Source organism: Ambystoma mexicanum, chromosome 3q (genome assembly GCF_040938575.1).
Source record: "Ambystoma mexicanum isolate Mex_15411 chromosome 3q, UKY_AmexF1_1, whole genome shotgun sequence".
NCBI classification, from domain to species: domain Eukaryota; kingdom Metazoa; phylum Chordata; class Amphibia; order Caudata; family Ambystomatidae; genus Ambystoma; species Ambystoma mexicanum.
This window is the reverse complement of record NC_090926.1, coordinates 738,075,929-738,103,668: the sequence shown is the minus strand read 5'-3', so window position 1 is coordinate 738,103,668 and position 27,740 is coordinate 738,075,929. Positions and strand designations below refer to the sequence as shown.

Sequence of the window (27,740 nt, the reverse complement as noted above, 5' to 3'; positions counted from 1 at the left end):
AAGGAAGATCGAGTATACGAAATAAGTATCCTATAGTGAAGGATACTCCCCCGTTTTATACTGTATACACGATAGCCCAAACTTTGTGTCAGGGTTGAAGTGTTCTCCCCTGCAGCCATCCCTATTTAATGATTAACAACTTCATAAATATCTTTATTCTGACCTATAACGGGCGTGCTTACAAGTATTCACTACTTTGAGGAACAGTGAGTCACGTGGCATGACCATGCCTCTGGTGCCTGATCTCCCGCCAGTGAGTCACCAGAGTGGGGAAGGAGTGAGGCGGATCTGTGAGCTTTGGACTGCATTAGATGGCAATCCATGTTAAGCAGCAAAATACATGGTGGGAAGAAAGGCACATTTGACCACCAGTTTCTATCTTACCGGCCACTTGGTGATGTCATCTTCCCAGACGTGCGGTGTGATGGAGGCCGGCTCCTCACATGTCCTGAAAAAAGAATTTTAGCATCAATCTGTAATGAGAATATAGGTCCAGCTTCAACAATGGCTCGGTCATGAGATTGCTCATCAAGTATTTACCGTCACGTCCCGTTCATTATGGAAACTGTTGCACTGCTGCTGCGTACTCTGCCACTGCATAGACTGTGCCCCTGTGTTCACATCTACCCCACTTCCTCCCTGACCGCACCACCACCAAGATCAATGCAACTGCAAAGCTCTCTCCACCCAATTCTCTGCAACTACCTCCAACCCGTTCCCCAGTTTTGAAAAGTCTCCCACTCCTGATCTATCCTTTAGAATAGCTACAAAAAGACTACATTCTCTTGCACAACCCATCACATGCTTTGTGATAAGTACCCAAATTGCCATTTACACCATCCCCTCATTTTGTCCTGTTCCTTAGATGTCCCATTGCTTCTGCCAAGGATTCCGCTTCCCGCACAACAGCTTCACCTGTACCTTACCCAACTATAGCCCTCTACACTTTCCCGTACAGTGGCCTTACATTTGCCCAATCCTCAGCTTATCCTCCGCTTCCTCATCACCACAACACGGAGCAACGGGCTGCTGTTCCGCAAATTACACCTTTGCTGCAACACCTCTACGTTGTGATGAACTGTTGATGGGAAGGGGCGGTAGGTCTTCAAAGCAGAGACTCTCACCTAGGGTCCTGGTGGCACACAGCACCCGAGGTTCTCCTCTCCACTGTAGATTCCCTGAGTGGGGCGTTATGATCCGGCCACTTCACAAAGGTGGCCAAGGTCTCCTGCAAGAGAAAGAGGCATGGGTTAATTTTTATGCCATGTTTCCATCTGTTGACTCCAATGCTCATTGTTGTGTGCAATTCCCCCACCACTGCTGTCTTAAAGGTCTCTGTGCTCTCTTTCCCTCCAAAACAACACCAAATTGTACTATCCTGTGGATGTTCATTAACTCTAATAAGTTATACATAGAACAGAGTGAAAGAATGCTGTGTCTGAAGCTCTCAATAAAGCAGTTCATAGACAGATTTTTACTTTCTGTCCACAGTTCCTTAGGTATAAAAGAAAATGTTACCAAGATGCAATGTTTCCGTATTCTGGACATGTTGCTTTGCAGCCACTTTACAGCAGTAATACATCCGTAAAGGAGGCGGAGTTCATGTTCTAAAGAAAGCAAACCTGTGCTAAGATCTTAAGTTAAGAATGGTCCCAGTCCTTTCTTTTTTTTTTAATGAGAGTGTAGAATTAGATGCCAACACACAAATTGCGCCAGTTAGAAATTAAATGTATTCACTGGTCGTGTCTTCCAGTTGGAAGTATTTTTGATCACTGATAGTGTCCGTTACGCAACAGGTGTTTCGGCCTTTGGCCTTCTTCAAAGACGGACAAATCCTTGATAACACCAGTTAGTAAGTAATGGAGATTCAATTCATAGTTTGTTGAAATTTGAATAAATGGGTAAACCCCGTGCCCATGTCATGGAGTTCCGTTCTCCTCGCGTCCGCGTGAGTTGATAACACTGCGTGTTATCAACTCAAAGGCCGAAACACGTGTTGCGTAACGGATACTATCAGTGATCAAAAATACTTCCAACTGGAAGACACGACCAGTGAATAAATTAATTTCTAACTGGCACAATTTGTGTATTGGCATCTAATTCTACTGTGTCAATAAGAGGGCAGTGGGAGCACTCTGCCCACACGCAATGCGAAAGAAACCATTGTCAGTATTAGAAGTCCAGATTTAACTCCATTGACCCTTGTCGCGTCAGGAGTCCATCAAAGCAACCCACAACACAGTGTTTTCTTTAATGAGAGTGGCCTGCAATGAGTGCCAAAATGCTTAAAGCTTCCCTGAAAAGGGATGAGCTCAGGTATTAGCCCAGCACATGTGGTTATTTATTCTAATTATGGGTAGGATAACTACTGAAGGTTTTGCCAATATGGATTATGTTCATAGTTTTTTTGTTAAGCCCAAGATTCACCATGGCTTCCTCCTTCCTTTTGGGGGACTAGGATGGGAAGGATAGCATCTGTAGCTAAGGGTGGCATTCGAAGAACAAGTTACTTACCATATCTGGTAACGTTCTTTCGATGGGATGTTCCTCCGACGTATTCCACATCTGTGGACTTTACGGGTCATAGATGTGGAATACGTCAGAGGACACAATCCCCTCGAACATTTCTTTTGGGTTTGTGATGGAAAGGTTCGGCTGGGGCCACAATGCATGGCAGGTTGCAGAGGCCAGGGATTTGTCTGAGGTGGAAATTGTTGGAGGGACTGCAGACCCAGAGGGGTCCATGGTGTGGAAAAGTGGCTAGGATATGTGCATGTGCAAACTCACTGTTGGGCTCCCTTGTGGTACAAAAGCAGGATGTTAAACAAACTTGGTGAGTGGGGTTACAAGCATAGCTTTTAATGCTGTGATAAATCACTAATACCATCACCTCTTGAGGGATGATCTCAGGAGCCTTTCTCCCCTGCTAGTGGTCGCCCGAGCCCTCCTAAGTAATGGAGTAGCTTGAAAAACCCTTGCTGTGGGAAGCAGTGGAATTATCAGATTGCGGGATACCATTATCCTGTAATGTACTCGGTGTGTGGTGCTGAGGGATCCACTAAAATTAGTCCGGGCGTAGCAATGGGGATACCAGCTGTCATGTTGCTTTCCATCATTGGACAGACCAGACAAGCTAGGCCAAAACCAGCAGCGGCAGCTTATGGTAAATACTGATTCTGTGCAGATCAAGAAAGAGCAATGAGGTGGAAGGCACACCAGCAAACAAAGATACCAGGCCAGTGTAACATCTCGGCGTCCCAACTGGTCCTTTCTTCACCGTAGGAAAGGGAAACAGCACTTGCAGAACTCTTGTGGATGCGTTGTCAAGCTTTCCATGGCCACTTACGTTCCTCCAGGGCTGGATTGGGCAATCCCAAGATGGCCGCCACGTAAGCTCCCTCATACGCTTTGGAAGGAGGGGCCTAATCATTCCAAATAAGCACAGCGAATAAACGACAGATCTATGCATTGCAACTTTGTTGCTGTGTAAACGCTAGTTCTCGGTGCATTCAGCCGTCTCCTTGCCCGCTCTGTTCTTCTAAGCTCTTTGCTCCGTTTTCCTTCTACTTGTTTATTCAGCTCAGCTCTGCCTTCTTTGCTGTGTTCTCACCCGTGAATGCTCTGCCTTGACACAATTGGATCCTGCTACCGTACTCGCCTTGCCTTGCGTTATTGCTACAACTCCAGCCTCCACATGTCCAGTGTTTATCTCCAGCTACACCTACCACCACCTAGCAAAAGGTGTTTTACCCCATGGCAGGGTTTTGTCACCATTGGGGACTGGCCTCTCTGGTGGCCGGTTCATCCTGTATCACCTTAGGGAGTCCTGGCATCCAGAGAGGACGGTCCTTATTTGCATGATACAAAGAGCAAGACAGCCAGCAAACAACAGGTGAGCTCAAAGCCTAAAAGCCAGCCAGCAAAACCAGAGTCAAAGGAGGGACTTGACACACTAGCCCCAGGGACAACATGAGAAAGTAACACTATATTACGGGCGAGAATGGGGAGCAGAGCTAACGAGAACACATTCTGAAAAAGGAAGAGGAAACAAAAGCCCATAGATGACCGCAGAGAGGAGAGCTGCAAAGCCAGTGATTAGAGGCAAAGGGGTTCTTTAGTAAAGCGACTGGTCAGGTGGGAACAAAAGTTCTGAAGCTCGTCTGCAACATTTTGGAGCAGAGAGCATTATTTTGGTGAAGAAGGTACTTGCCGAGACCCCTCTGCACATGGGATACTGCCATCAAGTTCCCAGAGCGCACCAAAGAAGCTACTTGCTGAGAATCCTCTGCAGACTGAAATCATTGGTTAGTGAAACATGGCACACGCTGAGACTCCTCTCCATTTCTCAACTGGCAAAACAAAAAATACAAGGAGACAGCTGTCACATGTTGGGGGACGAAGCTCCAGTTCATCCTTAAAAGGGGGACGTTTATTTAAGAAACCACTCCCCACTATAAGAATAACTCCTTATCCCATTTAGAGAATGCAGATGCCCAACCAGACCAAACACCTAGTACAAAAAATAAAGGTTTTGTAAAATCGTATCAGCCATCTGTGATTTTCCCAGAATGTCGCCATGATTTCTGGAATACCAGGCGTTCTGGGGTGCAACGGATGTCCACGGGGAGTGCACTGCAAAGGAGGCTGGCAGAAACGGAAAGAGCTCCCTTCAAGCAGACTGTCTCGCAAAGAGGTCACTTGCTGCAGGCTGGCAAGACAGGTGGTGGCTGAGTTCACTCTGGAGTGATTCCATTCTTAGTCCATAGAAGCCTGTGTGATTGATGCACTGTGAAAGACCCAACAGAGCACGCAACACGTGCAATGCCCGAGGACTGAAGTATCTACTCCCTTACATCGTTTTCCACTTGGGTTATCACAAACTGATCTTGTTTGTCACACTTACCTAACAAATTACCAATAAATAAATATTTTAAAAATATCTGATTAGGATGGGCAAATATAGATACTTGGAAGTTATAGGGGTATTCTCCATAAACTAACAGAAGGTGTTATGCTCAGAAAGCTTGTGGTTTGGGCTTCTCTTACTTTGCCCGATTTTGCACCCTTGGTGTGATCTTTGACTACCTCAGGACTATCGCACCCAGCTTGGCTTGGTTCCGTCCCACAATGCATCGGCTCAGGGATATAGCACTTAATACTTCTAAATCTGGTTAGGATGGATGATGGTAAAGTGCTCTGCTTTCTAGGGATACGGCATTAAAAAACAAAACAAACAAAGAATGTTCTTTCCTCAAAACTCTTAGTAAACAGGTGTCTGGATGGGATAACTTCAAAGGGTAACGAGAGTCTCCCATCCAATCGGAAAAGGGATCTCCCTCAGTTTCCGAGATGTAGGGACAAGATTGATGCTTTGCCAAAATACAGTCTTAGAGCTATAGTATCCAGTTTGCTATATGTAATCCAGGGACACAGTGCCAGTATAACACCCTAATGCTCGGCATCCAGCTCCAGATGTGCTTACCTCCTGGTCGGGCCGGCCTCCTGGACAGGGTTCAGACTCACAGGTTGTGGTGCTGCTAGACTTAATCAGCTCTCTATGACCACTTTGCTTTCACAAGGCCTTCAGCCTTCTAACGTGCTCCAACTCCATTAGGTTTCTCACCTCTTTCCGGTCTTATAGCCAGTGCAACTGGCCAAGGTCTGCTTTCTGTCTTCAGTGGCTGGTTTGCTTCTTGTGAGCTTGCTCTGGGAGAGATCCGGGAACCCAGCCTCCTTGATCTTCTAGCTGTGGGATTTTTAATATGGTCCCTGCTTCGCTGGCATGGGGATTGGTTGAAACTTTCTCCTCTACTGGTCAGGCTTTCAGATAGAAGATAGATTTTATTGTTCCAATGAACTACCAGACTCCTTTTAATATGCCTATTCTCCATGGAACCTTTGCTATCTGCCACCTTTGTTGCCACAGTTTCAGAAAACTTCTGTAGGTGTATGGGGGAAATTCGCACTGAATTTGAAGCAAGGAAAAGGTCTGCTCCCTCCACTCACACAGACTACTGACAAGCTGGAATCAAAACATGCAGTGAATAGAAGGCTTAGAATTAATCTTAACCACGGGCATTGCTTTGGGCAACTTTCCATAACAGAGTTTACAAGCCTGGGTGCACCATTGCAGAATGCGACCAGCCATATGCAAATTAGACTTTGCACTGCCACCTATGGGACCAGTCTAGCCCATCCCCAAGGCAACGACACACAAGCAACCCCAGACATGTCAGCGAAATGCCAGTAATAAAGATGTATTCATAGCGTTCCTACCTTTCACATTTTTGGCTTCATTTGGTCAGAGGAAATGCCCAGATGTGGACTCATTGCACCATAGGGAACCAAGCATCACCTCACTGATGAGGACAAACCAGTCTGGCGTTGTTTTGTGTCTGTGCAGATAGTATGCGGACTAGCTGCTCAGGCTTAACTGCTCCCATTGGTGGCAGTAGGAACACTGATTTGCAGATGTCTGGATTTCCCCTGCAATGGCACAGACAGGCAAAAAATAATGGTTGTATGGAAGGTTTGTGTGAGTGATTTCAGTGCCACCCATCACAATGTGTAGCTTTATTGATAAACTTGCTCATTGTGGGCTCAGAGGACAGGAAGCAAACGTGAAATTATATTTTAGAACTTAGGAAGCAAACTTGAAATTACATTTTAGAACTCCATTGCTTTGATTGCTGAACAGATCGGCCTAGTTTGCAACTCAAGTCGCTTCCTCCTTTTGAAGAGGCTAGAATAGGCTAGTTCTACTTTTGCCTCTTGCTCAGCAACAGCATGATTTCTGAACCAGCTGGTCTTGCTGAACAAAGCTTTTTGATGGAGTGATTAAGAAAAAGAGAAGAGCAAAATAATGGTGGATGTCATCTACATGAATTTAAATGAAGCCCTCAAAGTGGTTCTTCCCAAGAGACAAAACCAAGCCGTGCAGCATTGGGATGGAAGCGGCTATTGAAAACAGTGTTAGGAGCTCAGGGATAGTTTGCAGAGCTCTGGTGAATAGAATCTATTCCGAGGAAAAAGGAGGAGTGGAGTTCCCAAAGATGTGAGACTAGGTTTGGGGTTCTTCAAACAATTCTCGACACTGCAGAGCTGATAAGTCCTGCTCAGGGTACCACATCTTCCACATTACCTCTCTCAAATTATTTATAGAGCTGCTGGTGGTTTTAACAGTGCATTTGTTGATCAATTGGTGAATTGTATGTCAGGAAGTATTTTACATAATTCAGATAACATTTTTTAGGGGATTTTAATTTAACTCCGGAGCTACTAGAGAGATTAAGAGGTAAACAGAACAACTTCTGCTAACTAAATTTGTGCTATTGTGTACACAAATGTATTCATAAAAAAGAAGAATACTCTCGAGGTCTTGGCCTCAAAAAGTGTGCTCGAACCTTCTAATATTAATACTTCAGATTGGATTGATCATTGTTTACTTTTAATGTCTTCTCAGGCCAATCTTGCAGTAAAGGTAGGGTAGTCAAAATATGAGAAGCTGACTTTTTAATCTTTGAAAAATTCACAGAGCCGATGTCTACTGCAAGGGAAGTGTCATCAGAAATAAATGCGGATACACTCCATTCTAATTTGAAAGAATGTCTTTGTAAATTTGCCAAGCAATATATGCTATCGAAGTACTCGACTAGGTAAGGGAGAAAGACTGCTCTATAGTATAACCAACCACTAAAGGATAGTAAGAAAATATCTGAAAGCGTCAAAAGCAATGGAGGGAGCTAGATACTTAAGAAACAAAGCTGCACATGGTTAGACGTGTGAGAAAGCAGGCACCTAAGTTGGCCAAAGCAGAGCTTAATGGGTGAACCATTCAAATGGCAGCCAACCAAACCTGAACTTAGTTGAAAATTAAATAAATGAAAGCTAACAATGAGTTTGTTGGAAGAGGGTTTTTTTTACTTTCGCTTTTAGGAATATCTTCCCAATGGACTATTCTGCTCACTTTCCTCAATGATGTCAGTTTCTGCCCAATTCCTTAATGTTTATTATTCTCCTTTTTTTTTTAACAGACTTTGGTTAGGTAAAGTGTCCCTTGTTGGCGGTGGACAAGTAAGGTTCTATATGAACTGGACTGCGCACTGTGACAGGGCTGTTGATCCAGCCCTGACCCCCACATCCCTGGGTGCCAGAGAATGTGTAGAGAGCCCTCCTTACACCATCTCCTTAACTGCCAGGAGGGTACCATGGCAGTACCTGGAGTCGCGCTGAATAAAATCCTCGCAAGAAAAACCACAGACCAGAAGAGCCAGCTCACCTAAAGAAATTCCCTAATACTGCAGAACAGTATAGAAAAGCGGGCGGAGATTAAAGCCCTTTTGCAAGCTCCAAAACCCTCCAGTCACACCTCTTGAAAGCAAGGTAAGCCATTGGTAGGGTAAGTGGCCAATCTGGATAGGGGGAGGGATATATAAGAGGGAGCTTGGGAGCTGTTTGGTGTGGGCTGCAGTTGGGTGAGGACCGGCAGTGGAGGAGGACGTTCAAGAGACCAGAGGAGGCAGAAGCAACTATAGTGCAGAGGCTATAGATAAGGAGGAGGTCTGTAGAGTGGTTGTGTGAGAGAGGAATGTAAGCAGTAAATGTAGAGTAGGAGTAGTGGAGTGGGGTAGTAGTAGTGGCAGAGGTAGTAGTGGTTGGGAGTAGAGTTGGTAGGTAGTGGGAGTAGCTAGCGCAGGACCTTAGTGGTAGAGTGGGAGTTAGTAGTACAGGGTAAGCAGTGCACCATATCCCAGGGTGTCTATAATAGTGTGAGAGGAGTGCAGCCACCATATGCCTGAGTAACTGGGAATATAGTAGCGAAAGGTAGTGGTAGTAGTGGAGTGAGAACAGTTGTGTTAATATCGAGAAGAACAACAGTGAGCGGCAAAACAGGAGTTCGCACTAGAGGAACAGTAAGGGGTGGAGAAATAAAGTGAGGAAGGAGGGAGAAGAAGGACAGGGGTAAAGGAGTAGTTGGAGATAAGAACAGGAGTGGAAAAAGGAAGTAAGGTCAAAGGTTGTAGGTGGAAAGGCAGAGTGCGAGACTTGAGGGACACTGATGTGGTGGGAGGAGAACAGTAAGAAGGTTCAGTATAGTAAAAGATCAGGAGTGAGGCTGTGAAAGCTATGAGCGTGACGCTGGGTGAAAGAAGGCACCATTCCCTATTCCCAGAGAGACTAACCAATGATAGGAGAGGGAAGGTTAGAAGTTCCCTAGGGAGACAGATAGCCAACATTTTAGGGAAAACACCTATTGCCATAGTTAGAAGAACAGACAGGTGTTACCGATCGGTAGTGACCAACAGCCCGATAGGGACGTCTGGGGCTGGGAGGTGGGACCCAGAACCGGGAAGTTGGTAGACGAAAGGGCCAGCCCTAGCGCCAAAGTTCCCAGCCCATTAGGCCGTGAGTAACCGGAAGTGTAAAAGAAACCAGCCATTCTGATAATTTAGTTTAATAAACCCCCCTGAAATTGAATTTAGGAGCCAGTGTGGTTTTTATGGTGGGCTGTTCAGTCACAGCATGTGTGCCAGAAAACGAAGACTATGAGATTTTCAGCCGTCCCAGTTTACTTCGGACAAGGGCGCTGGACTAAACGGTATAAGATGGTTCAAACAATAGGTTGTTCAGTACGACCAGAAATTGTCATCAGGGGAGGGATTCCTAGGCCGCTTGACTGAGGAGGTTGAGACTGGAAGTGCTATGGTGGCGGCCACGTTGAATCAGGAGTATTGTAACACGTCAATCCTTGTCACAAGTAGCGTATAAGGACTAGCCACAGTATGAATAGTTTCTTTGTATAAAGTGGGAGGTGGCAATAGCATGCCGGAGGTTCTAATCTGCACATTCCAGGAGATTTGAGGGTCATGTGGCTGTACTCTTATACAATTGGGAGTCTGGAGGGCAGAACACCTGCTGGCAAGAAAGCTAGGGCCAGACAAGCCACAGACAGCAGATCAACTAGAGGATAGGGAGGGGGTTAAAGGAGGTCGCAGGAAGCCGGAATGTGTAGGTTGTTCGTCTGAGGCCAGAAGAGGAAGTGGCAGACTAATAGACCAGCCGGGGGAAAAATGGTGGAGTGGATTCTGGAGATCATTTGTGGAGCTGGTGAGGCATTAGTCAGTGAGTGCAAGTTGTACTGTATTGTGAGTGCGCGTGAAAGGGCGGCAACTGTAGTTTAGAGAGGGGGTGAATGTGAAGTGCTTGTGTGAAGGAAAAAAGGGTGTTTGATTAGAAAGTATTGTGGAGGAGGGAGAAGTAGTATGGAGGAGGGAGTAGTAACATCAAAGGTTGGAGTTAAGACTTGGAAGGAGTGAAATAAATTGGAGGGAAAGAAGAGGAAGACAAAAGGTGTAGAGAAGGCAGGGGCATATTCGAAGGGAGTAGAGTAGCAAGAAGGGAAAATTGGGGAATGAGAGGGAAAGGAATACATGTGCATGAAAGGAAGGAGAGAAAATCAGTTACAATCCGATATGCCTTTGTAGCTAGCTTACCACTGGATTGCGTAACCAGAGTTGTGTAACTCAGGTTAACGTGTTTGTCCTTTAAGCAAACTAATAAATCTCCTTTGTTTCGCAATCACCAAAAATAAGATGAGTTTGTTCACAATAAAAGCTCTTTTAAAGCTTTTTAGACTGCATTAGTCTATTACCAGATTCAACTACTATTGAACATTCTATCAAAATTGATGGATCCAAATATTTTTTCTCAAATAGAATAATGAAGGTTATAACTGATAGTGCCCTGAAGGATTATACTTCTCAGACGGTAAAGGCAAGATCCGCTATGCCATGGCATTGCTTTCAGATTCTAGATAAAGAACAGCTAATTTCAATTGAGTCTTTGAATTCGATATCCTATGTAGACAACATTATTCCTTCAAACATTTTAAAACAACGTATAGATGATGCATATGAAGCATTATTTCCCCCAAATCATGTTTCCTTCTAAACTAAAGGATAGTCAGAATCTGCTTTAAAGAAACTACACATGAATCTATCAGACTGGGGGAATTTAAGCCTATTACTCATCTACTATTTTGAGATAACACTAGTCAGAAGGTTGTAGCTATTCAGCTTCATCTCCATTTTGACCGAGAAGCAGTGCTCATCAGTCTGGTGTCAGACCCAACTGTGTGAATGAAACCACCACCCCTAGGTTGTGGTGTATGTTCAAGTTAAGGATGAAGGTGGAGCATGACTATTCATGCTGACCATGAGACACTCCATAACATTTGAGCAGGTTGCATGGGTATGGGGGACTGGTTCTCTTAGTTCACATGATGCACCTTATTTGTTGAGAGTCTACCAGGACCCACCTACTGCCATTGACCTCTGGAGTGCTGCACAAGTTTATATTTTCACCATTGATATTTAACATGTTTATGGAGCCACAGAGATCTGATCCCTGAGTGGGGGTTTTCAATCCACCAGTATGCTGATGATACTCCGCTTGAATTAAAAGTGGAAGAGGTACACCGCTTAAAGGGGCATTTTTGTCCATTGAGTCGTGGCTGTTTTTAAAATTAAAACCACCGAAAAACAAAGTTTGTTTTAAAATCAATAGAGGAGAATGAGACCCCAGTTTGCGATTGTTTAGCGGCAATGCAGTTGAACTCCTTTCAATGTAGACTGGCAATGTGGGACACATCTTTGTGTTTTCATTTAGACCCCACCTATTTTTTTTTTTTTTTTGGTAACAAAACATTAGTTTGCACCTTTACAAATTGATTCTTTATACATTACATAATTCTTAGTTGCATTTGCCAAGTTGGTTACAATATAAAATATCCTGATTTTACAAAGCGTAAATCTTAAAAAACAGTGCAAATTCAATGCAATATCATGTGGCTCTATCCAAGCCTAAAAAAAAGCAGAAAAGAGACCACCAATGTAGCGCCAATATAACAGAATTTAAGATGCACCAACAATCTCCAACAATCTCTCTTATGCTACTATTTGTGGCGTAGTTCCTGAACTACCATTCTGTGAATCGACAAATGCATGTGTGATGACTTTTCTCGTATACATGGATTTGTTTAAAGGCAGTAGGACTTTCTCAATCTTGTTGACAAGTCTCACTGTTGCAAGTATAATAGCATTTGACTGACCCCACATACAGCGTAACCAAACCAACTGACGCTCATTGAACGAATACAAGACCAAAAAGGGCCCCAAGCAGCAAGACCTATCCAGGTCGAATTTTGGGCAATACATGAACAGATGTTCCAAGGATTCACGTTCTCCACTCTTAGAGCAAAACCGACAACAATCCCATAGCCCTAATTCCCTGTATCCTGACCAATTACCAATGCGAGCACCGGTATGTACAAGATCCAACCGAAACCTCATGTATATCCTTCTGACATCGAGGTCGGAAAAACACAAGAGGTAGGGTAGACGGGGCAAGACAGCCTGACGAAATTTCGTAAAGGAGCGAAACGATGAGTAGCCCGAAATTAAGTCTGCATTACTTGCCCATGCATTCGCAAAGAAGTGAACTTTAACCTTGCGTGGACAATTAAGAAGGTCCTGTTGCGTCATGTTCATAGATTTTAAGATTGACAACAAGCGAAATTTAAATTCACGGATTGAGACAGGATGTTCCGTCATAAGCAATAGCCCAAGGTCTTCATACAAAGAGTTTGCTGGCGGAACGATAATTTTGTTGAAGGAATTTAACAACCGCCAATTATGTTTATCTGCCAGGGAATAGAGTCCCAATTTGTGAATGAGAATTGGATTAGGCAGGTAGCCCGGAAGGCCAAGTACACTTTTCCAAATCTTACCTTGGAGGGAATTAAGTAACGGGCCCAAATTCACAAGGCAAATATCCAGGGCATATAGTAGAATGGGCTCTACTTTCATTGTGTAGTGATGCAAAAGCAGGAGTAACGAGAATCTACAGTACCTCGCAAAAATGATCCTCATTGGAGCAGTTAGTTGGTTTAGTTTGGACGTCAACACAAGGCGCCACTTGCTGACAGACATGCCATTTGACATTGAGTACCCCAAATATGTAATTTCTTCCTTCCTCATAATTTGGTGTAAATTCACAACGTACTTAAATGGCACGTTTTTCTTTTTAGGTGAAAAAATTATGATATGTGATTTAGCTGAGTTGATAGACAGATTGTTCAGGATACAGTATTCGTGAAAGATGTTTAGTTTGTTTTGTAACCCAAATGGGACCTCGTCAAATAGAATGATATCGTCAGCAAATGCCAACCAGTGGAGACGTAACTTGCCTAAGCTTACCGCAAAGGTATTTGTTCCCTCCCATATCTGCTCTATGTCGGCGAGATACAGATTAAAGAGTATCGCGGCGAGGTTGCAGCCTTGCTTAACGCCAATTCTTGTCGGGATGCTGTCAGACAGCAATCCCACTGAGTTGATACGCACCCTATAGGAGGTGTTCTGATGGAGCGCTGCTATTATCGCAACCAACTCGTGGGGGATGCCATAAGACAGCATCTTCTGCCAGAGTCTATTTCTCAGTACACTATCAAATGCCGCTGATAGGTATAAGGATGCCATGTAGATCGTCTCATTAGTGGAAACATGTGCTGTTGACAGTAGATGGGCAAGAATTGCTGCTTTTACCTGCGTGCCCATAGCTCTACGAAAGCCGACCTGCATTTTGGAAAGGATCTTGGCAGTGTTAACATACGATTCCAATTCACACAGAATCAGCCGTGCAAAGATCTTCGCTGAGATGTCAATTAAGGCTATCGGCCTGAAGTTTTCCGGCTCGGTTAGAGCTCCCTTCTTGTGGATTGGTATTATGATCGCCGAGAGCCAGGAGGGAGGAATTTTCCCAGATTAGTAGATAGAATGGTACCAGGGAAGCAAGTAACTGGCCCCAAAAGAACGGGTCGTCCTTATAGACACAGGGCGGAAGCCCGTCAGGACCCACAGCCTTTGAAAACATCAGGGCTGCAATTGCCCATATGATGTCTTTGATTACCCAGGGGCAGACCGATGGAAATTCCAAGTGCAGAGCCGTAGACTCCGTCCTTTTGTGTATTTCTGGCAAGTTAAATTTCGTGAGGAAGAAAGACTTCCATTCCATACCCGAAATTGATGTCATCATACAATTGTCGACCTTGCCCAAAGGGTTTCTTAGAAGAGCCCATTTGCCCCTTGTGTTTCTTTTACATAGCAGTTCGACCATGTGTTGGTTTGCAAGATTGTACTCAGCGAATCGCAAAAGCTTCATCTTACGCTTGAAACAGGCGGCAATGAAGTTTTTTTCCCTTTGCAGATTTGCCACACTCAACCGCGACCCACTTAGGGACCGCAATTCAATGTTTATTTGTCTTTTTAAATTCGCCACCTCTGTCCGATGTAAACAAACAGGATTTGGAGACTTGTTTGCGCTGCCTTCTTTAGAAAGGCACACCAGGTGCATGCAAATCATCTTCAGGTTTAAGTCGATGATCCTCTCCCTATGCCATGGTGCCAGGGACTTGTCACAAGCTACAACAAGGTCACGATTTACACGGAACGCCATTTTTTCGACAAGTTGTAGGGTTCCATCTGACCGACAAGGTATGTCTGTCACATTCAAGCAAGGCCAAAGATTCCAGGTTGTCATATACCTCAAGCCTCAAGTGTAGATGAGTGGTCAACATCCGATGGTCACTCAATCCCACATTAACAATTCGAATCGGTTCAAGTAAACCTGAACATGTGGTTGAAGCAAGCACATAATCTATGAGGGATGACGAAATGCCACAGTGCCAGGAAGTTGAGGATGACTCAGAGGAAAATTGAATAGGATAGATGCCCCATGCTTCAAAGAAAGAGGTCCATCGCTCCCCTCTGGCCTGGGCTTGGCGAACATAAGAGGAGGCTTGGTTGGCAGGTCCATTAATGCCTTCCATTTCAAGGTACGAGTTTAAATCGCCTCCAATTATAATTTCATGGTTTGGGCTGTAAAGAGCCACATAGCCCAAGATTTGATTAAGCTCTTCCAGCGTCGAGTCCAAAGAGACGTGACTCGGATTCCAGTTTATCGACATCAAAAATAAAGGCGAAGTTCTGATGTCGGCAAAGGTTAGCTCTACCAGAATATAAGAGACCGATCTTTCCAGAGTACGTTCGGCCACCTTAAGAGTGTTACTAATAAGTATGGCAATGCCGCCAGATGGGCGTCCCAAACAAGAGCGACGTGCAGGTGCAGTTAGGCAGGTGTACCCATCTAACACAAAGGAATCTAGTGCCATGGTTTCTTGTACTAATAAAATGTCAGCCCTCTGGTTGGGGTCTGCCTGGTGGTGCCATAACTTGAGATTAGACACACCACAGCAGTTCCAAGAAACAATTGCAATCCCCGGGTGTTATAATTCCATCAGAGGGGCTTTCATAGATGCTGCCACCTTAATCAAAGGCTCGAGCCATGACAAGCCACTCAGTGCTTGCGTGAGCGATGCGAGTTGTACTGTCAATTGTTTCACGTGTGACTCAAGGGGCGCCACTGCTGGACCCTCTATTCTCACAACTGGGGCTGGAATGACAAAGTCCAAGAAAGCCCATGCACACTCCATATCCGTAAAAAGGCAAGGAGTGAGGCCCAACAGTTCAAAATTGTTGGTGAATTCAAGAATCAACTTCGTTATAATCTGGGATTGAACTCTGGTGAGAACCCTGTAGCTGTTGTGCGAAGCAAACTTTACCCAATCGAGGTCCTTTGATGATAGGTTTCTTAGTGATGGAATCTGGAAGAAAAGATTCATCAAAAAAGAACTGTTGATCCTAGCAACACCGTTTATGGCAGGATTGCTAGTCCAGCCCAGTATGACCTTCATGTCCTTAGGAATTTCCAAAAGGGAAAAAAGTGCTAAGCATGGCTCACCCTGGTGCATCTCCAGTGCTGAGTCTGGTGATCCTGGCACGGGTGGGGGCAAGGGCAAGGGACCCTGCACCTCCTCACAAGGAGGTACAATGTCCACCTCCTCCCGCCACTCCTCTATGGCCCGAACTAGGGCCACCGATCCAGCCGGCTGCTCTGCCACATGTGGAATCACAGTCGGCCACTCAAACGCCAAATGTGGATTGTTGCAAGCTTGGAATCACCCGCTAGCCGCAGATCGACTTTCTTGCTTTCAATCGTGGGGAAGAAGCAATAGAGTTGCGGTTGAGACTTAACAGGTAAAGTCCGCACTGGAGAAGACACAGGCACCTGCACATTGCGACCCTTTATGGCTTTAATCTGAAGATGTTTCTTACACTCCTCGCTCAAGTCGTGAAGATCTAAAGCCTGATCGTCCTGGCTATTTAGAGAGCACAAGTCAACAGTACTGGCTAAGTCAGACTGATAGTCCAAAACATTGGGGCCTTTTTTTCCCAGTTTTTTCTTGGAAGCCTTGGCGATGTTCAAACGTTTCTGGGCTCTCAGGAATGACTTCTTCGCCTTCCGAGAGGGGAAGTACTTTCCTTCCTGTTCATCTTGTATTGCTACTGTCTCACCTGATACTGGGAGACCGCCCAGCTCGAGAATGCTCTGGCTATCAAGGATATCTGTCAGAGCCGAGGGGCTATCAGGGGTGGGCTCAACACTGTTGTCCGGGACGGGAGCTTCACCAGCGTGGTGAGAGACTTCCATGGGGTGGGACTTCGCAACTAGATTGTACAGAGTGTGTTCCATCTGAAGAATCTGGTCGTGTTGAAGCTTCACTACGTCCAATAGATCAACAGCCTCGACGCCGGGCTGTTGAGACCCAACCGAGGAAGCCCCTTTCAGCGCTTGGGAGTAAGATCATTGCGGCGGGATTGAGTTCCAATGTGTTTTATCTGTCTGCACCCCTTGTGATCGAACTATGGGCGAAGTGGAAAGAGGTGGTGTTGGTACTACTGCATTAGCCAACATTTTTTCAAATTGTGTGAAGTAGTAAGCTTTGGATTGTTCCTCCGCAAGGATAAACCCTTCCAGTTTGGCCATCTTTTCTTTCATAAAGGCTAAGGAGCCTTGCATTTCCCTCATTGAACAATGAGTAAGCTCATGGCCCTTGTCCAAGAGGTTGAGTATTTGTGTTATGACCAGGAAGTTAGTGGGATTGTTTGGCGATGTGGGAGCAGATAAATCTTTTAGGGGTGAGGCAAGACGAGCCTCCTCATTTAGTGGAGGGGGGGGCAGCCTTGTCATTTCCCAAGTTCCACATAATATCACTAGACAGCAAATTCCCTGCTGAGTCCAAAGCCGCCCCATAGCTGTGATTGTGAGAAGAGGGCCTACTACTACCTTCATCCATTACTAGGGGCGAAGTCTGGTCCTTATCGTGAATACTAAACTTGTTGAGGCATGGTTCTTGAGATAGGTGAAAGTGGACTTGTTCACGGAAAGTAAAGGACCTTGAGGCAGGAGAGGAAGGACCCATGGAAAGTCGCACCCTTTTTCCCAATTCAGTCATTATTGTTGGGGCTAGCATCGAGGTATCAGAAATATGAGGGAAACCTTCATAATCAAACCTCGGTGTACAATTACTATCGTGTACGTGCGCGACCTCACATGTCTCCACTTCCTCATTTTGGTTAGCGTCTTGTACTGAGAAAGTGGGAAGCTGCACAGCTGGGGGAGAGCTTGTGCTCAGAGGCTCCATGCACAAGACAGAGTCCTCTTTTATCGGGACCTCCATTGCGTCTACAGGGTTAAAGACTGCCCCCTCCATGGCAGACAAGGGTGGTGACAAAACTGAGGCTTTGTAAGGGGTGGTGGAATGCGTGTGCTTGTCACTTTGCAATTTAAACATCAGTGGTTTCCTTTGGATTTTAGGAATTTCATCAAGCTTGGAGTTACTTCTCAAAACCCGGCTCATAATCTACATCCAACACCCACTTCCACTATAGAAAGCTGCTGCCTAGCCGAGGAGTGCTTGATGTCAACAACAACCGTTTTTATCCAACTATTAGCTGGGGCAGGCAGAAGTCAGATAACAACAAAACCATCTAGTAGGGTGTGTGAGAGAGAAGATATTTAGTGCCTGATAGAAACGTGCCTCGTACAACACACAACATTTAGGAGTGCCTTTTCATCATGAGAATGCCAGAGCCCAGGCCTGCAGCTTACCCAAGGCACCACACCCCCAAGGATCAAAGGCGTAGAGCCCACAGTCTCCTTAGGTGGTGTTGGCGATATCGAGCAGGCACACAATCAGGCGTTACCCCCAAACAACAAGACTCCGATTTCCCGCTATATTTTCGCGTTTACAAGCCCGAATAACTAGGGCGTTGGGACTAAGCGCCCTGCGTCGCGCACAGCACTTCGCTGTACTTCCCGGTGCGCGCGCGGGTGCGCTAGTGCCCCGGATCTTATGGGGGCGTAGACCACGTCACGGAGATGAAGGGGAGGGGCTGCTTACAATGTTAACACCCTCGGTCTCCACTTCCGAGTCAGGCAAAGAGTGCCCTGATCAAAGACGTCCTCCAGACGCAACGTTGAACAAAAGTCCTTCTCAGCAACACGGCGTCCTCAGCAACACGGCGAAGTCAAGAGACAGCTCCAACAGAGTAACCTCCCAACAAACAGCACTTCGCTGTACTTCCCGGTGCGTGCATTAGACCCCACCCTCTTTAGGTCTCATGCTGAGAAGAGGGCACAGACGGATGTGTTTACATTGTTAAAGAAAATAAAGCCTTTTCTTCCACGGAAGAACCTTAGATTATTTGAAAGTGTTTGGTACTTGCCCCTATTGACAGTGTGACACGATTCCTCTACCACTGAGAACAGCTTTTCACGCAGCCGATACAGTAATTACGGGGAAATACATTTTTGAATCTTTTACCAATCTTGAAGAAACTGGACAGGTTGCCTTTAGAGACTCTGATTACCTTTAAAATATGCTGCCCTGGTTCTCTACTGGGAAAATGTAAAATTTCTGGTGACTTGAAAAGTACTCAGAGTAGGCTTGAGGTATCCCAGAAAAACTCACCAACAGTTTCTCCTGCTTTGCGCAAGTTCTTTTGGAAACATTTCCATTTGCTGTTCGTCCACGTCCTACTCAACTATCATTCTGGAAAGGCTTAAAGATTGCATTATTCACTTATGGCTTCTTATATGAATTTACGGATTTAAGTATAGTGTACAGTGCTTAGCATGTTATTTGAAGAACCAAATCGTTATTCTACTGTAATACATTAGAGTTTATATATAGATATTTGTAGTTTGCCTTCTATGCAGCTGTCTTGACTATATTGCACTTTTCTGTCCCATTCTCCAATTCTCTTTTGAGTTAGGTCTGCACCCTATAAAAATGTTATGTATATAAATACGACAATTTGTAGACAAAAAGATTTGATCATAGGTCTGGAAATCAAAAGGGAGTGTGGTGGTATGAAGAGTGAACGTGTTGACAATACTGCCATTGTTTAAGCACAACAAAGCTAAGAGAATGAAATGCAATGACATCATGGAAAAGCAATGCATGTGGGCAAGGATGTAAAAGTAAACTAACAGAAGATCTCTGGGTTAGTATATTTGATAACCTAAAGTGACTAGACATTGCAGGAATATTATGAGAGCACGATAAATGTTGGTATGAAAGAGCAGAGGTATAACCTGCAGAAAATGGTGTTGCACACATCACTCCTGTGGCCTGATCAGGAATAATGGGTCTAATTTTGCAGATCTCAAATGGAGCAGAACAGTAATACTCCCAAAGCGGGAAAGTCTAGGTCAGCAGGGTTCTGCATCAGGCCTGAATTATCTGCACGATAGAAAGGAGGCATTCAGAAGACCTCCTCTTGGGAGAAATTTTAACAAACACAGATGTAAGGGGAAATGGGTTGGTGGCCCAAGAGACAACTTAATCCCTGTTTCTTCTGTGTTTGTTAAAACATTGCACCCGGAGTACCTCATTGAGCAGCGCGTTAATTTCACAGAACCACACAAGGTGCACAGTTTTCATTTCTGGAGAAATCACCTAGAGCACTTTGACCAATTCTGGAGGAGACAACGGACATACTGTGTTGAGTTCTGGAGGCCATATATTGAATAACATGTACCAGCCGAGAGGCTTCACCCATATATGGTACCGTATGGAATCTTAAGTTACTGGCTGGTTCTAGGTGCAGTGTCCTATGCAAAGGTTGAGGGAACACATTTGAGAACCAGTCGCACTTTCGCAACCTCTGCACAGGAGCATGCCTGGACATCATCCATCCTCCTTGGACATACCCAGCTGAGTGGTTAAGTCCAAGTGGTATGCCTAACCGATTAACCATGTATGTGAAGAATAGGCCAGCAGGGTATGGCAGACTTCTGCAGCAGGTGCACAGAGAAGATGCCTCACCGAACAGTCCTCCCGCAAGGTCTGAACGCAGCCCGATTTGTCATTTTGGACACAGCAGCCAGAGTTTCGTTCACGGTCCCTCTGCCGCTTGGTCAACTTCTCAATCTGCTTATCCCACCGAATGCAAGGAGAGAACTTTGCACCCAGGTGTATCAGGGAAATCTAGAAGCAAGGAGAAAAAGAACTTGGTGAGTAGTGATCTGGTAGAGCTGTGTGATAAAGAATAGCAAAGGGTGATACAGGTAAAGAGGCAGGGTTGTTGGTTGCATTGCGCGGATATCCATGTGCATTTGTGTCACTCCCAGTTTTGGAAAAGCAGTACATAATGCAGGTCAGAGCAGGTCCCCAGTAAAATACTGTTGTAATGGGGGTTGATGCAAATCAGTGTCAGTGTGGAGATGTATCAGAAGAAGTGTGTAGGTCCTAGTAGTGGAGTATCAAGAAGGCTGCTCATCAGGATTCATGTGTGCTTTTCGCGGTACTATATATTTCTAGCTAATGACACTAGACTAGCTCCTTTGGTCCCTCACTCTTATCCACATACAAACGCCAATAAAGCCCATCTTCAGTATTGCCCATGCTTGTGCAGACATTTCAGTGGCTTTAAGCAAAACAACATCATGAGGCCCCATAACATGTAATTAAGGCCAGATGTTGCTTCTAGGGGCACTCTGGTGATGCTTTATGTAGCTGCCTGGTATTGCTTTCCACTCTTGGTTGCCTACCATCTGTTCCAAAATCCCATCCTGCTGAATGTCTCGCACCAATCTTACTTCCACCATTACATCCCACCATCTCCTCCCACCAAACATTGCCTCATGCAACATCTCAACTCTCTAACTCAACCAGCTATTTGATATTCCCTCTGTCATTTGACACCTCTTTTGGCCTTCATATTGACAGCCAATCTACTTCTCTTGCTTCCTCATACCTAGCACGACCTCTACATGCTAATTCCCACCTACCCACTCCCTTAGCCCCTCATTCTTCCACCACAACCCCTCCCATCTCTCCACCTATCCTACCTTGCCCCTCACATCCATAACTGTCTTCTCCCCCAAATCCTTAAATCAATACCTGTATTCCTAACCTATACTATATTCTATTGTCTTGCAATCTCTTCTCCCACTACTTTATCTCCATTTCATAAGACCACATCATAGCACAACCAGAGCATGCTTATGGCTCACCGAGCTGGGCCCTATCCAGAAGTTCTCCTGCTGGATATACTTCACACTTTCATAGACACCTTTGTTCCTTAAAACCTAGAAAGAGACAATGTAGCATGTCATTGTGGTCTCATATGAATGTGCAGACGGTTCAGTGCAGTTGGTGCACACCTTACCAGCTCTGCTTTCACATGCTGTGCGAATCCGATTGGAGCGATGCCATAGGTGCATATGGAGAGCAGCGTGATTATGAGGTGGACACATGTTATCCAGTAAGTGAAATAAGGCCTGAAAAACAGACAATGGATGCAAAATATTAACTGCAAAAATCAGAATAGTTTAACCGATTCAGATATCACCAGTAGGGGGCTAGCATGACCTAGGCTCATAGTGAGAAAAATGTACTACTACATACAGCTGACCTCAAAGAGGAAAGGCGTCTCATGCCAGTTGCCGATAGGCTTATGCTCTGTTAACACAAAGATCCCAATGGGCAGTGCCGCTTCACTTCTCCCAACATTCTGTAGATCGTATTCTCAACACAAAGGAGCCAACAGTTAGAAATGTTAGAAATGTATGACACGTAAATAGCTTCCCTCCAGCCTGTAATAGATTCCATAAACAAGGGCGGGAAGAGCAAGAAAGGCTACTGTATCATTGTGTAGAAGTCCGGGCTCCAGTACCGGCACAAGCACCAAAGGCAGAGGTAGTAGAGTAGCAAGGAGGGACCATCATGGACGGAGGGGAGTACATAGGTGTGATAGGAAGAAGACCAAATCCGGCACAATCCAATATCCCTTTGACCCAACACTATCCAGCGGTTAGATATGTACAGTCTAGGAATTCCCTGATGGAGGCAAGATAGATAGGACATCTTGCCTTTATGTTTACACCTCTGGTAGAAGTCAGAATCTAGACTGTTGGAGTCAATATTCTGTATATAATAGCATTGTGAAGATTAGCCTCGTCTCACACCTAGACAGAGCTGTAAATTTTAGCCTTGTGTCACATCTAGGTGGAATTGTGAAGATTAGCCTTGCATCACATCTAGATAGAATTGTAGAATTGTGAAGATTAGCATGCGTCACATCTGACAGTGACGCCACTAACCAACCCTACTAAAAAAAAAACTCACTCCTCTGCATACACCTCTCAAACTCTGAACTAAACACAACCATACCTCTACAGCACAACAAACCTCACGCACCTCACTACACCGCAACAACAAAACAAACTACACATATCCTCGCACAACAGCACATGACGGCTACCAACTGAAAAACACACCCATGTTCAGCGAATGGTGTTAACCGAACTGAAGCACCCTATAGCACATCACAGCTCTCTTGCTCTTTTCTGGAACGAGGATGACAAGTACCAAAACCGATTTGAAATCAATGTGAATGGCCTGCACAGGAAGTCAAAAGGGTGGTATGAATGGCGTACTCAGGTGAGGCTAATGAGATTGTCTGCAAGCGTCTCACAGGCAGACACGTGACTGAAATGATGAGGTGCTGCAGAGTCGCTGCTGCGGAAGCAAAGTGTGGCACGCGGTTTCGGAAGGACTCCGGTGGCAGGGTCTGTCTGTCGACCTCCTGGAGTCAAGAGGACTCCCTCTCCGGTAACCAGAGGTGTCGTAGGCCCAGAAAGAGGCATGCCGAACTGAGACCAGCATCAGCCACAAGCAGCCGACTTAAGCAAAGAAGAGCACACAAAAACAGCGTGTCCAGTGAGTCAAGTCAGGCCGAGTGACTCCAGGACGCTATGGTGTGGGTCACGTTGTGAATATCGGTAGAAGCGCTCGCGAGTGAGCAGAGGCAATGGCATTGCCAGTCCAAATGTAAAGTACAGATGAGTAATGATTAACGTGAAGGTTGGAGCAGTTTGTGAATACCAAACTGTAATGAAATTAGGAAGACCGTGGAAATGTTAAAAAACAGTCAACTTTAAAGTGAATGAGAAGGCTGTGAACAAGGTGCAAATTCCCTGCAGGAGAGTGAACTAGGTATTTGTGGTTACTTTGTTTTGACATGAATGATTTTGAAGATTTTGAATATCAAACTAAAGGAAAGTAGTATTGATTGTATGCCACTTGGATAACAGGCAGAGAAAAGCGTTCTCTCAAACAAAGAAACTGTGAATCATGTAAACTAAAGAATGCAAACATTGGTACTGAATATAAAGACCTGTGAATTGTACAAGCTGAGACAAAGCAAGCATTGCCAAGAGTCATAAGGAAAAGAGGAACCCTGCAAATTGAAAGTTGAAACTGTGGCAATGCTATGAGAGGGTTGAATAATCCAACAAGTGAATGGTGGCAAACCAAGTGTTGAAAGGACTGCAAGAATATGAGTCCAATACCACTGTTGAGTTGAAGCAGTGGTGGTGTGACTGGGGAAAATAAGCCAATCGGGTGTGTTGGTTGCGTGACCTGTAATGGGTGGACCGTGCGGCCCGACAACTGCGCTAAGACCGATTACACCCCACTAAAGAGAAGCCACATGACTCATCTATAAGTTTATGGTTGGATATCCAGAGAAGCTGGTACATTCTTCAAGAGTTGAACTTTATATTGATGAAAGAGCCTGAAAGCTAGGAAGAATGCCAAAGTAGTGTGGTGTTGTGATAACTGTGAGACTTGAAAGCTTGGGGAAGGGAACCCCTTTTGATTGAAAGTGAACTATTTGGAATCTTGGGGAAGGGATAACCAATTTGTGGCCAAGAGCTGGTTTGAACACTTTTTACATTTGATGCTGACATCCCTACACAGTTTGAACAAATGGATGTGAGGGCAAGTATAGGTTTTGGACACAGACACACTTTTACTTTGGACTTCTTGACACAGACTATCATTAGTCTCAGTTATGTAGGGGAATCCCAACTTTGTGTAGGGCAAGATAGGCCTTATCCCAACCCTTTTGTGATTTTAATAAAAGTTTGTATCCCAAAGTTTCCCCAGTGGTCTGTGTCTACTTCTTGATGCCTTCAAAAGACCACACACACTATTCGTCTTTTGTCCACAATGCTTAATTCTACAGGAAATCACATTGTCATCAATATGGCAGTTGGGTACATACTGGGTGATATTGATTGTCAGTTTTCAAAATGCTGCGGTTAACACACATTTTTGGTTTCCCAAAGAGAAACGCGAACAGACACAGAAATCAGCAGACAAAGGACTATTCACAGAGGCACACACACGTTAACATTGGTTGTATTTGGTGTTGGTAGCAGCAGAAGCGGTTTCATGGGTGGGTAATTGGCTGGCAGAAAATAAATGAAGGACCCTAAAACTGTGGGTGCAGATAAAAGCCCAAATTGCGATTGAGGTAAACCTGACTTGTATGAAATCTCCAGCTCTCAGGAGGTTAATTTCTGCAATGTTTTTGAACAATTAAAAAATATGTGACTGAAGATGGTGCTGGAACAGATGCAAGGGGAGAGTATTAGACTGTGTGACTAGGGGTATTGATAACATGCCCCACTTCAATAAGACTGTGGCTAACTACATGAAGAAGGCTTTGAACAGTTTCCATCTGCAAGGGGGTGTAAAAGTCTTTGCTGTTTTGATTTCTATTAATAAAATTATGCAGGTAATTCTGTTGCTGAAAGGGAAGCCTGCTAGCCAGACCTTTCCCTTTCAGAATGCCCCATGCCAAAAGGATAGTGAAATCATGTATCTTTGCTGTGACCAGTCTCCTGACATCTCCAAGAACTGCTCTGCAAGGCAGGTTCAAACGTCCCATGCATTCCTGGCACCTGTTGGAACACACGTTAGGAAATACTTTTTTATTTCACCTTTCCCTCAATAGATTTCTATGGGACACCCTTTCTTTTTGCTTGTTTTGAACACTGCCCAGACTCTCTGATCTTCTGTTTTACTCCCCTGATCTGCTCGTCGCTGCAGCAGTATCACTCCAGATTCCTGGTAACCCTTGCCTTTGGGTTACTATTCTGTCATGTGTTGTCTAGAGGAACATTTCCCTCAGACGTCAGGGGTCTCTAACAGCATCAACCCTGACCTGTGGTCCTTACTTGGTGATTATGTGCTCGCAGCCTTTGACTGCTTTGTGTGTGTATATGTATTATATATATATAATACATTACTCACCATAATCCTATTTCTGATGCTTGTATCTGCTTAGATTCACATGCTGTGCGCTCTTGCATCTCTGGTTTAAAACCTGATTGGCGTAACTAAGCGTGACACTTGATGTTTCCCTCAGCTATTATTCTGCCAGCATTGTCCTCGGCATCAAGATCGGTTTTTAATAAGCAGGTTGAAACTGCCCTGCCTTCTGCGGCCACCTGGGCTAGTTGAGTCTTAAGTGGTTCAGGGGCCGATGAGAGTAAGGCCGAGACCTCATCCCATTTATGGCAGTTGCAGCTAGCTAACCAGGTCGAATTGTTAGCTATCCTGGTCTGGAATGCTGCGGAAGAGGCCACTTTCCTGCCATTTGTGTACAGCCTTTTGATTTCCTTGTCAGGCAGAGCCTCAGAGGAAACTGGGGGAGTTCCAGCTCTTTTCCTTGTTGTAGTAACAAATAGTGAGTCAGGCTTCAGTTGACCTATGATGTATAACGGGTCAGAAGGGGCAGGTCTAAACAGTTTTTCTATGCAAGGGTTCACTGCCCGCGTAAGATTAGGAGTTTGCAGTAAGGGCTGTATTTTTCGCTGAACAGACTTGAGGAGGGGGATAAACTGAGTAACAGCTTTCTTATCTCCTAAGATTTAATCCACAAAATCTTTATCTTGTTGGTCTTCTTGCATCACTGTTAGAAAATGCTGCGCCACCTTGACGAGCACTTCATTTAGCAGAGGTTGATTGTCTATGGGTGAGTCTATCACCGGGGGATCCTGATTAACAGGAGAGTCCATGAAATACATAACTGTATCAGGGTCACCCTCATCATCTTCATTATCCCTGTAATAAGGGTCTGCTGTCTCTTGGATAGAGAGGTCTTCATGATCGGAGTCCGGGCATACAGATCAATGACCGTCTTGCACTGGATTCTCGGGGCAAGACCTTTTAGCATGTGGTTGAGCAGGAATTTGGGACCCAGAGGATGCTGTTGTGGGGGGGGGAAGCTTGTGAAGTAGACAGGGTCTTTTTCATAAAGGTTTGCCATGAAGGACATTCTCCTCATGACCCTATCAATATCCTCAGCCGACCATTGGTCAGAGCTAGGAATGACCAATGGTTGATAAGGGAGGCCCAAATCTTCAGGTGTGGGAGGGAGTATAGTAGGAGAAGGAGCCTTCTTTTTCGGGGTGGAAGACAGTGAATCCTGTAATTGAGGTTGCTTACTCTTATGAGGGTACCTATCCTCCTGTGACTTATCCCTATGAAGGGTCTTAGAAGACTTTTTCTTGGATTCCCTCTCTTTAACCAGGCCCTCTGGAGCACACAGCATATGATCTGAGCAGATTCCACAAACCTCAGAAATATATATACATATAAAACGCTTAGGTATGTTTCTGTATTCAGCTGATGCAATATCAGTATTAGGTTGCCCTCTGCAATCTGGCTCACAAAGTGCACCTCTGTGTGCCCTTCCACTTCAACAACAGCTATAGTTCCAACAAACATAATGAGCATGGTTCTAAGTGGTCACATTCACCTTTCACTATTGCAAAAATTCTGAATCCACTATCGCAAACATCCCAAATAATTTCAAGTTACTTCTTTCCACCCCCAATTCTCTTCACACAGGGCACAGCTGTTCCAGTGTCAATGAACAGTTAATTACTGGCTCAATGCTTCTGTCTCTAAAGAGCGAAACACTGTAGGATGAATGCCTCCTCACAAGCGAAAAACTTAAAGGCAGTGCTGTAATTATGCTACTACGCAATCTTATGCCATCACAGGGACTATGCAATGGAACAAGGTAGACGATTACACATCCACAAAGACACATCATAGAGGACTGTGTAACCGATAGATTAAACTTAGATACCGTTCTTATTCCGTGCATACCTCATTTCATCTGATACAAATATGCCTTTCAAATTCAAAACAAGACAGTTTTCTAAATGTTTACCCTTTACAATGACCATTAATAAGTCACAGGTACCTACGCCCCCTTCCTGGAAGCGATCAGTGGTAATTCCGATATATATTTAAGAAGGGGGACAGAAGTGACCCTATGAATTACCGACTGATAATGACCTTTAAGATCTGCTAGAAGGCATATGTTACGCATGGAACAGCTAGTTGTATACATTTCACTTGTGTAGTTTGAACACACACACAAGTATATGTCTCTTCAAGCGAGTCCACCAGG

General features: G+C 44.8%; 1 protein-coding gene across 4 annotated transcripts in view; it reads right to left on the bottom strand.

Moving 5' to 3' along the window:
• Positions 1-27,740, bottom strand: part of RHBDF2 (rhomboid 5 homolog 2) — a 783,795-nt gene that overhangs the window by 59,049 nt on the left and 697,006 nt on the right. For all 4 annotated transcript variants that reach the window (XM_069654677.1, XM_069654675.1, XM_069654676.1 and 1 more), the window contains 5 exons: positions 21,633-21,744; positions 21,478-21,552; positions 20,288-20,449; positions 1,125-1,228; positions 385-448 (listed from right to left, as the gene is read on the bottom strand). In XM_069654677.1, coding sequence (XP_069510778.1) covers positions 385-448; positions 1,125-1,228; positions 20,288-20,449; positions 21,478-21,552; positions 21,633-21,744 — 517 coding nt within the window. The remainder of the gene's footprint in view (positions 1-384; positions 449-1,124; positions 1,229-20,287; positions 20,450-21,477; positions 21,553-21,632; positions 21,745-27,740) is intronic.